The 13,392-nt window shown below is 38.1% G+C and overlaps 1 protein-coding gene across 12 annotated transcripts in view; it reads left to right on the top strand.

The window, feature by feature from the left end:
- The window catches only part of EML4 (EMAP like 4), a 162,993-nt gene that overhangs the window by 80,160 nt on the left and 69,441 nt on the right, over positions 1-13,392 (top strand). For 9 of the 12 annotated variants that reach the window (XR_010149562.1, XR_001715736.4, XR_010149567.1 and 6 more), the window contains 2 exons: positions 7,017-7,146; positions 11,610-11,783. Coding sequence is in view for 6 of the 12 variants with exons in the window: in XM_016948426.4 (XP_016803915.3) it covers positions 7,017-7,146; positions 11,610-11,783 (304 nt within the window). In the remaining 6 variants the exon portion in view is untranslated. Of the gene's footprint in view, positions 1-7,016; positions 7,147-8,954; positions 11,784-13,392 lie in introns of all 12 variants that reach the window. The other 3 variants (XR_010149563.1, XM_016948427.4, XM_063789928.1) reach the window with 2 other exon arrangements.

The following is a 13,392-nucleotide window of genomic DNA, read 5'->3' as shown; positions in this document are numbered from 1 at the left end:
GAGAGCTATTTTATGGTTTTGCTAGATGGTGGTGATATGGGAAGGACATAAGTTGTCATCAGATATAACCAAAAGTAAATGCTAATGATGTGTGTGCTAAGGGCTTAATGAAATTCTGCTACGTTGCTTCATAGTAGTATTGCCATTCAGTAAATACCAAAATCAGAAACACACCTAACCTTTAAATATATTTCGTTGTCTTAGTTTGTCTTCTCCAGTGTGCCGGCAGTATTTAAAGCTAAGCCCCATTTTTTTCTTGAGTAAATTATGCAGGACACTTGACTGAGGTAGAAAATTTTCCCATGAGTTTTTAAGGTGGCCAGTCACTTAAATTTTTCATATACCTTCTCCTCTGTCAGAGAATTCTTTCCTTTTGACGGCATGTGTTCATAATATATGCACCAGTTGCAGCTGAATCCTTGCCAAAAGAAGAAAATATTACCTGTACTTCGGAGCAAAAGGGAAGGCCCAGAGAACACTGGAAGTTTTAGCTGCCAAGAAGATGAATTATGTCACAGCTAGTGCCTGGGAAACTCATTAGGACCTCTTGAGGTGACCAAATGAATGTAATTTGAGAACACAGCCCAGTGGCATTATGTGAAGACAAACTGTTAGTACACAATGATACGGAAGTTAAAAAGTTAAATTTATCTGAAGTTGGCAGTCAGTCATGTAAACCAGGAAACTGCTGGTTAAGCCAAAGTGTGAAGCATTGTAATTGCCACTTGAGAAATGAAAGAACCCAAAGGCAAAATTGAAATATAGGGGTCAGTTCTCCAAAAGAAACATTGCTAATTATGTAAAATCTGGGATACTCTAAAGGCACAGATTTCTATCATTCAGCTCCTGGTCCAAATAACATTTGGGAGGATTCAGTGATTATCATAGGTTTGCTGTAAATGTTATTGATAAGCACATTACCTCCATCAGCTTAGGAAGGTATGAATTGCCTTGGTGGGACCCTTACACTAAAATGACTGGTAATTGTGGAAGGGGATGATGGAGTGTCTCATTATTTTGTGTGTAGAAGTATAGTCATGCATCACTTAACAGGGATACTTTCTGAGAAATGCATCATTGGGCATTTTTTTCCTTGTTTGAGCATTATAGGGTGTACTTGCACAAACCTAGATGGTATAGCCTAGTATGCATCTAGGCTGTATGGCATAGCCCAGTGGTCACCACCTTTTTTGGCACTAGGGACTGGTTTCATGGAAGACCATTGTTCTTCAGACTGGGGTGGGTGGGGGGAGGTGTTGGGATCATTCAAACATACTACATTTGTTGTTCTATTCTTATTGCATAGTAATATATAATGAAATAATTATACAACTCACCATAATGTAGAATCGTTGGGAGCCCTGAGTTTGTTTTCCTGCAACTAGATGGTCCCATGTTGGGGTGATGGGAGACAGTGACAGATCATCAGGCATTAGATTCTCATAGGAGCACGCAACCTAGATCCCTCACATGCACAGTTCACAATAGGATTTGTGCTCCTATGAGAATCTAATACCGCCACTGATCTGACAGGAGGCTGAGCTCAGGTGGTAATGCAAGTGATAGGAAGTGGTTGTAAATACAGATGAAGCTTCACTCTCTGGCTTCTCACCTCCTGCTGTCTGGCCTGGTTTCTAACAGGCCACAAAGGTACCAGTCTGTGGCCCAGGGGTTGGGGACCCCTGGTATAGTCTATTGCTCCTAGGTTACATAGGCAGTTGTAACACAATGGTAAGTATATGTATATCTAACAAACCTAAACATAGAAAAGATATGGTAAAAATAGGGTATTAGAATCTTCTTGGACCACTGTCGTATATGCAGTCCATCGTGGAACAAGACATTATGCAGTGCATGACTGTATATTGGCAGGTGTTGCCTCAGACCAGGTAACAATTACTGTTTACAGAGTGCCATTTCTATATGAGAGTCAAATGCTTCTTTGTCACTTCCACTCAAAATATACTTTTAAGTAGTGGCCACAAGTTGAAAGGCCTAAGGGTACATCTTCCTGTGAAATAAGAGGAAGGTAGAAGTATACAGATAAAATTCCAAATGGAGAAGATAGAATTTGATGGAGTACGTGTAGTCCTCAATCTTCTCAAAGAATGAAGCAAGAGTAATCAGCCAATTGAGAAAAGTGACGAAGAGCTTGAAAATGAGGAGTGGAAGAAGTATGTATACAGTTGGAGCCCTGAGGCATGTGATGGAGAATTCAAGATAAATAGAAGATTTGGAATATCAACTAGACTATCTCTACCCTTCTGATCAAAACTGTAACCATCTTAAAGGCCTCAGAAATTATTTCCTGAAAATGATCTATTTTTTGGCACGTTTTGGAATGATTTTAAATTTTTGTTTGTACATCTCTTTTGGCATATATATTTGTTGCTCCCACTAGATGATACACTATTTGAAAGCAGGGACAGTCACTAACATAGTCATCCCAAGGCTAGCTGAGAAACAATTTCAATTTACAAATCAATAAATTGTTTGTAAATTGAATGCCAGAAGAAGTTAGTTATAGAAACAGGAAGTTGTGATGAAATTACAGTTTTAGAGAGACAGAATGGGATAGATGCAAGAGTAAGAAGATAATATGTACCGGAGTAGCAAGAAGGATTTCAGATTTTGAGCTTTGGAATATGCAGCAGTTCTTAGTGATAACTTTACTGTGTTAGTCTACATACAGTACACTGAAATTTATTTGTATTTAGGAACTGTCAGGCTAAGATGTCAGTAAGGTCGTCTACTTGAGTCTGTCATTAAGGAGTGTAAACTATAGTGAATAGCATTCCTTTGTCATGATCAAGTGTAAAAGTTTTTATTGACCTTCATCCTGGCATTATGATGGTTTCCACCGTGATTCTTAAAACTTCCTTCACTTTCTCATTCACGCTACATAGCTCTTGGTCCCCACCATCTTATTCTCAGACCACTGCCCTGAAATCAGTTCTTCACATGGCTACTAGAGGGTATTCTCTAAAATGTAAATTGAACTCTGCTTTTCAGCTTAAAACCCTTTAGTGGTTCTTTATTCTTTATAGATAAAGTCTGCATCATCTGAATGCTACTTAACTCCTCTCTCTGAACTATCCCCTCTTTTGTTCTACGTGCTGGCCACATCAAGGAGCTTTTTGTCTCCCCACCACCACCCACTCAGTGCCGCAAATACATACACTCTCTTTGCTGTTAGAGTGTTTCTGTTCCTTTACACATACTGCAATAGGATCCCAGTGTCTTATCACCGCCCTTTCAGCTGTCTATTTCTTTCTTATTCTTTAAGGCCTTATTCTCTGTTTTTTCAAGGAAGCCTTTCTTGAGCTCTGTGTCCCTAATCCTTATAGAATTATGTGTCCTTTCTTTGCACTTCCATGATACTCCATTGATATCTCTCTGTTACTGTACTTACCACGTTTTCATTGCCAATGTGATTCTCCTTGAAGATTTTGAATTCCTTGATGTCAGTAACTGCCTTATATATGTTTGTAAACATAAGACTAGGATTATAATTGGTCCTGAGTAAATATTTGATTGGTGCATGGATGATGAATATGTTACAGTTTAGGCAAGCAGAGGTGACTAGCATATGCTGGAGAGAAGGATCATCCAGGTGCAAAAGTGCAGAAGAGTAAAAAGTACTTAGTTTAGGAATTCAGAATAAACTGAAGCATAGGGTGTAAGATTGGGAGTTTCAAGAAATGAACCTAGACTGGTAGGGCCCATAGTGGAAGGTTTTCTTACACCTTGTTAAGGAATTTAGTTTTCATCCTGAAGGTAGTGGAGAGCCACTAAAGAATCTTAAGCTGAGGACTGACAGGCAGATTTATAGTAATTGGTCCAAGATGCCTATGTTTTTGACATTTTAACATCTCTGAAATTACGATGCATATTACAATTGATAGTGTCTTATAGTTCTAATAGGAAATACTTCTTTCTAATGGTACTTAAAATAATGGGGCATATTACAGTTAGTGGCATTAAATTTAAAGATACATAGCATGTGGTAGGTCATTCTGGCACAGTGTAGCGATGCCATAGTGTAGGGTAAAACTGCAAGAAGAGAGACTCGAGATAAACTTAACATAATCCAAGGGAGAAATTTGGTAGTGAAGATGCATCCATTTAGTTGTTTTGATATTAAGTACTTTTTGTGTGCTAGGCAGAGTGCTCAAGAGTTATTTCAACCCTAATTCGAGTTATTAAAGTCATATGCCAGGGGAAAAAAAAAGACAAAAAACAAAAATACCTTGACTCTCACCTCACGCCATAAACAAAAATTAAGCAAGATGGATCATAGACCTCAGTGTAAGGGCTAAAACTTATGTAAGAAAGATCTTAGTGACCTTGAGTTTGACAAAGATTTCATAAGTAGCACACAAACAAGCATAAGCTGTAAGAGAAAAATCAATTAATTGAATTTCATCAAAATTAAAAAATCTTGTTCTTTCAAAAACTGTTTTGAAAATAAAAGGGCAAGCTATAGAATAAGAGAAAATATTTGCCAGACATGTATTTGTCAGAGGACTTTTATGTAGAATGTTTGAAGAACTCATATGCCTCAGTTATTAAGAAGAAAGCCCATTCTTAAAGTGAGCAAAATGTTTGAGCAATCGAAGTTGTTATGCCATTTGAGGCGTTGGTAAAAGAATGGTAAAAATGCCTGTAATTGGTGGTCGGGCACAGTGGCTCATGCTTATAATCTCAGCACTTTGGGAGGCAGAGGCAGGTGGATTGCTTGAACCTAAGAGTTAGAGACCAGCCTGGGCAATGTGGCAAAACCCTGTCTCTACGAAAAAAATATAAAAATTAGCCAGGCACGGTGGTGTGCTCCTGTGGTCACAGCTGCTCAGGAGGCTGAGGTAGACAGACGGATTGAGCCCCGGGAGGCCGTGGCAGCAGTGAGCCATGATTGTGACATGGCACTCCAGCCTGGGCAACAGAGTAAGACTCTGTCTCAAAAAAAAAAAAAAAAAAAGACTAGGAAAGAAGAAAAAACTAAATCCAAGGCTTGGCAGAGGGAAGGAAATAAAGATTAGAGCAAAATGAAGTAGGGAATAGAAAAACAGTAGAATCAGTGAAACCAAAACTTATGAGGTAACACTTAATACCCTCTTGAGTTTTGTTTTTTTTTTTTTAACCTGAAAATAACAAGTGTTGGCAAGAATATGGTGACATTGGAATCCTCATACATTGCTAGTGAAACTGTAAAATGGTGCAGCCACTGTGTTTGGCAGTTCCTCAATAAGTTGAACATACAACAACCGTGACTCAGCAGTTCCGCTCCTAGGTATATACTCAAAATAATTGAAAACAGGTGTTTATATGAAAAATTTTACACAAATGTTTATGGCAGCACTATTCCCATTAGCCAAAAGGTGGAAACAATCCAGATGATCATCAACAGATGAATGGAAAAACAAAATATATCTATACAGTGGAATATTTTTCTGTCATAAAGAATGAAATATATGTGCTACAACATGGTGAACCTTGAAAACATTGTACTATATAAAAGAAGCCAAACAAGGTATGGCTTCTTTGGAGGGTAGGGTACAGGGAGTGACTGCTTAATGGATACGTGGTTTTTGTTTTTTTTTTCTTTTCTTTTTTTTGAGACGGAGTCTTGCTCTGTCGCCCAGGCTGGAGTGCAGTGGTGCGATCCCCACTAACTGCAAGCTCCGCCTCCCAAGTTCCTGCCATTCTCCTGCCTCAGCCTCCCAAGTAGCTGGGACTACAGGCGCTCGCCACCACGCCTGGCTAATTTTTTGTATTTTTAGTAGATACAGGGTTTCAGCATGTTAGCCAGGATGGTCTCGATCTCCTGACCTCGTGATCCGCCCACCTCAGCCTCCCCAAGTGCTGGGATTACAGGCTGAGCCACCACGCCCAGCCAATGGATACATGGTTTCTATTTGGGGTGATGAAAATGTTTTGGAACTTGGTAGTGGTGATGGTTGCACAACATTGTGAATATACTAATTGTCACTGAATTCTACATTTTTAAATGGTTAAAATGATAAATTTTAGGACTGTTTTACCACAGTTTTTAAAAAGCTACTGATATAACAATAAGTAACTTGTTTGACGTACTAGAACTAAATCTGATGACCAGTGATATTTGCATAATTTGAGGATTAATGTAACTTATATGTAAAAAAATAATTTCTTAAGAGGTTTCAAAAAATAAATGCAGCAGGTCTCCTGCTTCCTGTCTTCTAATTCATTCAATCTAATGTAGGACTTACGAATCTATATTAAGGAAGCACGTTAGGTGATTATGACACAAATGACCTCCAACATCTTATTCTTGACAAAAATGCAGTGTTATACCACCATGTGTGGAACTTCCTAAGGTACTAGATATTACTTGTGTGCACGTGAGAAAACTGAGTCCAAAAATTAAAAAATAAAAATGTTCTCTATTCCCAAATCTTTACTTGACTCTTAGTATAGATAGGACTGTTTTATCTTGTGATGTTGTGTCTTCTGACCACACTAATATACCAGTCACACATTTATTCCACTCCTTGTATATGTATGTACTGTGTAAGTTAAAGGAGAGGTTAACTTTATATACTTATGCTTTATTTATATGGAGTAACAGTCTAGAATTTAATATTTACGGTTTCTAGGATTTAAAATTTATGGTTTTAACAAGCTGTTTTTGAAGACTGATGGCATGGGATTTATGGATTACTTGAGGCACACATTTGAATCATGTGTTATAAGGCTGCTGTGTGTGGTAAAGCAAACCATTTAGCTAAGAGAACTAGCCCAACTGTGTTTTAGTAAATTAGTATGGCTTTCCTATAGGTCTGTTTTGATGGGATTAAGTCTTGAGACAATATCATGTGCTGCATACCATGGGGGCATTCTGCTCAAGAGTTATAAACAATAATATACTTAATTTTTTTTCTACCACCCCCTCCTTCCAAATGGAGTTAATTTTAAAATTTAGATCTTTAAGGAATATATTCAAATTTGATATAATTTTTTTCCTTAATTATCTTTAGGCCAACCAAGCCCTCGAGCAGCTATTCCCATGTCCTGTATAACCAATGGAAGTGGTGCAAACAGAAAACCAAGTCATACCAGTGCTGTCTCAATTGCAGGAAAAGAAACTCTTTCATCTGCTGCTAAAAGGTACCCATTTATGAAAGGGGGAAAAACTAACATTGCAGAATTGTCTGAATGTGGTAGAGGTCTCCCTTTAGAAAGAATATGAAATAGAGCTGTTTGAATTCAAGTGAGCATGTCCTTTGAATTCTTAAACTGTGAAAGTAGAGACATTTAGCCTGTGCTCACTCAGCTTGCACTCATCATGCCTGTCAAGTTGTGTGAGGAAGCTTTCCGTTCTCACTAAAGAAAGAAAGCAGTTTCATTTCCTGGTTTTGTTTTGTTTCTTTGTAACAAGTATTTATTGAAAGCATCACTATATTTAAAGAAATTATATAACTGAATTTTCCATAGCAAGTGATATATTTGATACAGCATTTTTAAAGGCAAAACAGAATCTTCGATATATCTATGTTAGTGGGAGGTCAAATGGTATTATAACTTTTATTTTTTAACCATAACTATAAAATTAAGGCTTATTTCAAAAATACAGTACTATCTGGGGTGTGTGGGGGTGTATGTGTGTGTGTGTTAGGGGATGGTGGGCAGGAGGGCTGTGGAATTACAGCAATATAAGTTTCAGTGGATTACAGATTTGCATTCTTTATGTTCTTTTCATCAGTTAACTAATTTACTCCAATAAAAGTGCTCACAGGATTTTCCCCCTTTTGTAATTTCTAGCAAATTATTCGATGGTAGAGTTTGGAGAGACCATAGGTGATCAGCTACAAAATCTTAAAACCGTTTTCTTCAAAGAATGAGTGAGGAAAAATCTTAAGTAATAAGATCATGTGTAACAATGTACTGATGGAAAATGCTTACCTCAATAAACTAATGCTAGTGACCGAATTATTCATTGGTGTGGATTCATAGATACTTAACCAAACAGTTGATGACAAGAATGTTGAAGAAATACCAAGATCTTCAGCCCTTTTAAAAATTCCGTCTAGAGGCCGGGCACGGTGGCTCATGCCTGTAATCCCAGCACTTTGGGAGGCTGAGGCGGGCGGATCACGAGGTTAGGAGATCGAGACCATCCTGGCTAACACGGTGAAACCCCGTCTCTACTAAAAAATACAAAAAAAATAGCCAGGCATGGTGGCAAGTGTCTGTAGTCGCAGCTACTCAGGAGGCTGAGGCGGGAGAATGGCGTGAACCCAGGAGGGGGAGCTTGCAGTGAGCCAAGATTGCGCCACTGTACCCCAGCCTGGGTGACAGAGCCAGACTCCATCTCAAAAAAAAAAAAAATTCCTTCTAGAACTCAATCTTTGTCGTCGTCATTACAGAATCTAGACTTTCCCCTACAAAGGATGCTAAACTTTATTACCTGTACTCCACTTTGAGTAGAAAAAGGGAAACTAAGAAAATGTTAGAAAATTTTAGTACAATTTTAAATAAATTTCCATGTTGTATCCAGTAGTGGTTCAGATTCAGCCCATTTTCTTACATAGCTATTGCACTGTTGCTTGTTGCTGTGTAGTGATCAGTATTATGCACATTAGTGATTCAACAATCTAAGGCCAGCTGAGTTTGTTAGTTTATGATCCAGGGTCCCTGTATTTTGCTTTTAAATAACCCAGAAGGAAAATGGCTCTTTTAGGTTGTACTGGGCCCACATAAAACTAGTGACCTCTGTAATCTTGTTGAAGAATCGCAAGGAAGAAGTAACTTATGTTTTTTGTTTTTGTTTTTGAGAGAGTTGGACATATTGGAACTCAGTTTTTTAATTTCAGAGTTAATCTGATATTCTTGAAGTATAATTGTATTTCTTTTTTTATTTATTTTTTAAGATATATATATATTTTTTGAGATGTTGTTCTGCTCTTGTTGCCCAGGCTGGAGTGCAATGGCGCAATCTCGGCTCACCGCAACCTGCACCTCCCGTGTTCAAGAGATTCTCCTGCTGCAGAACCCGGAGTAGCTGGGATTACAGGCATGCGCTACCACACCCAGCTAATTTTGTATTTTTAGTAGAAACAGGGTTTCTCCATGTTGGTGAGGCTGGTCTCAAACTCCCAACCTCAGGTCATCCGCCCGCCTTAACCTCCCAAAGTGGTGGGATTACAGGTGTGAGCCACTGTGACTGGCCAAAATTGTATTTCTTAGCACCTGCTTTTAAAAAAATTGAACACAAAGTAGATCGTCAAGGGCCAGTCTGAAGTCAGAAGTTATCAGAAGTGCATCAGGTTAAGAAATGTCACTTGACATTAAAATATCTATAACATTTTAAACTATTATAATGTGATAAATTGTATATACTATGTACATTTATTTAAAAAGTTCTTGAACAAGCTTTCTTGTTGATTATAATCGAATTACAAAATGTCCTTTGATTAAGAAAGACATTTAGGACCGGGTGCAGTGGCTCACGCCTGTAATCCCAGCACTTTGGGAGGCTGAGGCAGGCGAATCAGCTGAGGTCAGGAGTTTGAGACCAGTCTGGCCAACATGGTGTAACCCCATCTCTACTAAAAATGTAAAAATTAGCTGGGTGTGGTGGCGGGCGCCTGTAATCTCAGCTGCTGGGGAAGCTGAGGTGGGAGAATTGCTTGAACCTTGGGGATGGAGGTTGCAGTGAGCCAAGATCATACCACTGCACTCCAGCCTAGATGACAGAGCAAGACTTCATCTGAAAAAAAAAAGGGGGGGGGAGGGGGGCGGCGGAGAAAAGAAATAGGCATTTAGTAGTTTCCTACCTTTTCATCACTGGAATTCAAGTCTTGATTCCATCAGCTTTATAATATTGTCAAGAGTGTTTTCAGTATAAGTATGCTTATCCAGTCTGGTTAGGAATAGCAGGTGGTTTATTAACCAAGAGTCAAAGTACAGAATCAAAAGAATTTATACTTAAATATCTGAAATATTTTAACATAAGATATATTCACCTGTATTCATTCATCAGTTTTTAAATGAAAGACCAAACCTACCGTCTAAGTATATATCTCTGATCAAATTCCTTGTTGACTGTCCTTCATAAAATATATCCATAAATAACTTTCTAAAATTTTTAGTTTGATTTCTCAGCAATGAAATGAGTAAGAAATTTAAAACTCTAGCAGAAGAGTATGTTAGAACCCATCTCTCTTTCTATGATTTTGTTTCTTTTTTTTTTTTGAGACGGAGTCTCGCTCTGTCACCCAGGCTGGAGTGCAGTGGCGCAATCTCGGCTCACTGCAAGCTCCGCCTCCTGGGTTCACACCATTCTCCTGCCTCAACCTCCCAAGTAGCTGGGGCTACAGGCGCCCACCACCACGCCCAGCTAATTTTTTGTATTTGTTAGTAGAGACGGGATTTCACCGTGTTAGGCAGGATGGTCTTGATCTCCTAACCTCGTGATCCACCCACCTCGGCCTCCCAGAGTGCTGGGATTACAGGCGTGAGCCACTGTGCCTGGCCAATTTTTTTTTTTTTTTAAAGAGACAGAGTCTCACTTTGTTGCCCAGGCTGGTCTTGAACTCCTGGGCTCAAGTAATCCTCCTGCCTTGGCCTCGCAAAGTACTGGGATTACAGGTGTGAGCCACCACACCCGGGCTCTGTGATTTGTTTGTTTTTTGAGATGGAGTCTCGCACTGTCATCCAGGCTGGAGTGCAATGGTGCAATCTCCGCTCACTGCAACCTCCGCCTCCCTGGCTCAAGTGATTCTCCTGCCTCAGCCTCCCGAGTAGCTGGGATTACAGGCACATGCCACTGCGCCAAGCTAATTTTTGTATTTTTAGTAGAAACGGGGTTTCACCATGTTGCCTGGGCTGGTCTTGAATTCCTGACGTCAGGTGATACTTGCCTCGGCCTCCCAAAGTGCTTGGATTACAGGCGTGAGCCAGTGCGCCCAGCCGCCTCTGTGATTTTTTAAATTGTGTCACTCACACTGAATTTAACAGCAATTTTTTTTGATAACTCATTTTTTTTGTAGTCTTTCCAGAACATTAAACTTAGTTTTCATAGAAATTGCAGTTCTCTCTGTATTTAATTAACTTACATAATTAAAATAACAACTGGCATAAACAGACTTGGGGAAAACTTAAACTCTTGGTAAGTTTAAGACTCAATTGAGTGGAGTAGAAGTATACAGAAAAAAAACAGGAATTGGAGAATAACCTATTAAACATGAATATTTAGTGTTCTTTTAGCATCAGTCGGTATGCTTTACACAGATAGTCCTCTGATTTGGGTAACTTGAGGTCAGTTAAGAGACCTTCGTTTGTCCCCCAAAATCTGCCAAGATGGCAAAGTTTATTAGAGACCATTTCTGTCTAAAGGGGCAATCTTCATGGGATATATCGCCTTAGAATTTTTATAAATTCTTTACTGAAGATGTTAATAGCTTCTGGAATTTTCAAAGAAATATTGTCCTTATTGAATGAAAACAGTGCAAATTGTATTAGCTGTATGACTTAGGGTTTTGAATTATATAATAATCACTTCTCTATCGTTTGATTTTTTTTTCATTTGTTTAAATGTGTATTGTTCCATGTTATACTTTATTTTACAGTGGTACAGAAAAAAAGAAAGAAAAACCACAAGGACAGAGAGAAAAAAAAGAGGAATCTCATTCTAATGATCAAAGTCCACAAATTCGAGCATCACCTTCTCCCCAGCCCTCTTCACAACCTCTCCAAATACACAGACAAACTCCAGAAAGCAAGAATGCTACTCCCACCAAAAGGTTTTAACTGTCCCCAAGTACAGAGCTAGGGAATGGTTGTAATGATACCTAAATTCTGTGACTTGGGAAAAAGTTAGCTATCCAAGGATTCTGAGAGAAAAAGCTGGTGGCTTTATTTTTCCCTTCTTCATTGCTTATAATTTATGCTTTATAGCCCATTGGGGAATAAAGAATTAAGGTCACAATTTCTCAGTTAAAACTGGAAAAAAAAAAAAAAAACTAAGTTATAAACAATCTGATGAAAAGAAGGCAGGAATAACCTAGTCGAAAACCAAACAATATTTTCTTAACCAAATTTTTGAATACTTTTAAAATATGTATGTAACTATGCATAAATTTATAGCCATCGATAGAAAATGGCCATATGTAATTGTCCTCACTGTATTTTGGCATCATTACAACCTTCAACCTGCAAGGGCCCATCTCAAGTGGCTCTTCATTGTGGCTGCATCTCAGTTTCAGTTTTGGGTCTTGGGAGGATAAGTTCTTGCTTGAGTAGAGAAATGAATCCATTTCACCTGGTCTTTTCTATGCTAAAGGCTTGCTTGAGGGCTTCTGTGTCCGTAATAATTAATATTTTAAAGTTATGAGAAGGGGAAAAGGGAGAAATATTCTAACAATGTGTGTGAGCCTAAATTGAGAATCTAAACCTGCATGCTGGGAGTACAGTGCTACAGCTGCCTCCTAATCAAATATTGAGACGAATCTAATTAAATTTGCCTGTTTAGAAATGCTTATTCAAGCCTTGTGATTAGGAATAGTCATATTTTATCATCGTACTTCTGCTTGGAAATCTTAGGAAACTATTAAACCATTTCCAGAACTGGCTAGAATTTTAATAAAATAAATGACAACCATTCCTAAAAGATTTATATTTTTATTTGATCAATTTAATATTTTGCCTCAAATCGCTAATGGAAATTGGGAAAACCAAAATACCCTTCACTTGATCGATGCATGTTTACCACTTACAAAATGCTTTGTCTGTGTGTCTCATGCAGATTCTTACCCAATCTAAATGGTTTGTAGTTTATCTGCCTGGTCTCCTGTGGAGTTTTTCTTGGATATAGCTTATTAATGTTACATAACTTTGGATTGTGTGTGGTTTAAGGTGGCTTTTTATAATCAGTCTCTTTAAGGTTCTGATTTCACTTGGTATCTTCTTTGTCCCAGCATCTTTTTTTCAGCTTCTTGAGGTCTCCTGGAAATGTGCTTGCCCTCCTAAATTGCTCTTTGGATATACTGTTGCAAGAAGTATTGGAGACTGAATGAGTTTGAGGATAGTTAGCAATGCAATGAAAAAATCATTTGTAAAGAAACAAATTTCACTTATAAGTATAGGGAATCAGGATTGCCAATAACCACATTCTTATATAAAGTCTTGTTTATTTCTGATCATTGGTAAAATTGTCCCTAAAGTTATAAACAAGAGTTTATACCTTGTTATATTTAGAAATTGTCATTTGTACCATATGTAATGTAATTACTTGAGGACGTAATTGCACAAAAAATGAAAATGGCAGCCTTATAAAATTCAATGGCTATGAAAAAATACAGGTTTTTTTGTAATTACAAATTATAAGAAACATTACTCAGATGTAAGGAAATA

Source organism: Pan troglodytes, chromosome 12 (genome assembly GCF_028858775.2).
Source record: "Pan troglodytes isolate AG18354 chromosome 12, NHGRI_mPanTro3-v2.0_pri, whole genome shotgun sequence".
Taxonomy (NCBI): Eukaryota; Metazoa; Chordata; class Mammalia; order Primates; family Hominidae; genus Pan; species Pan troglodytes.
The sequence above is the reverse complement of the archived record's forward strand: the minus strand, read 5'-3'. Positions and strand labels throughout refer to the sequence as shown.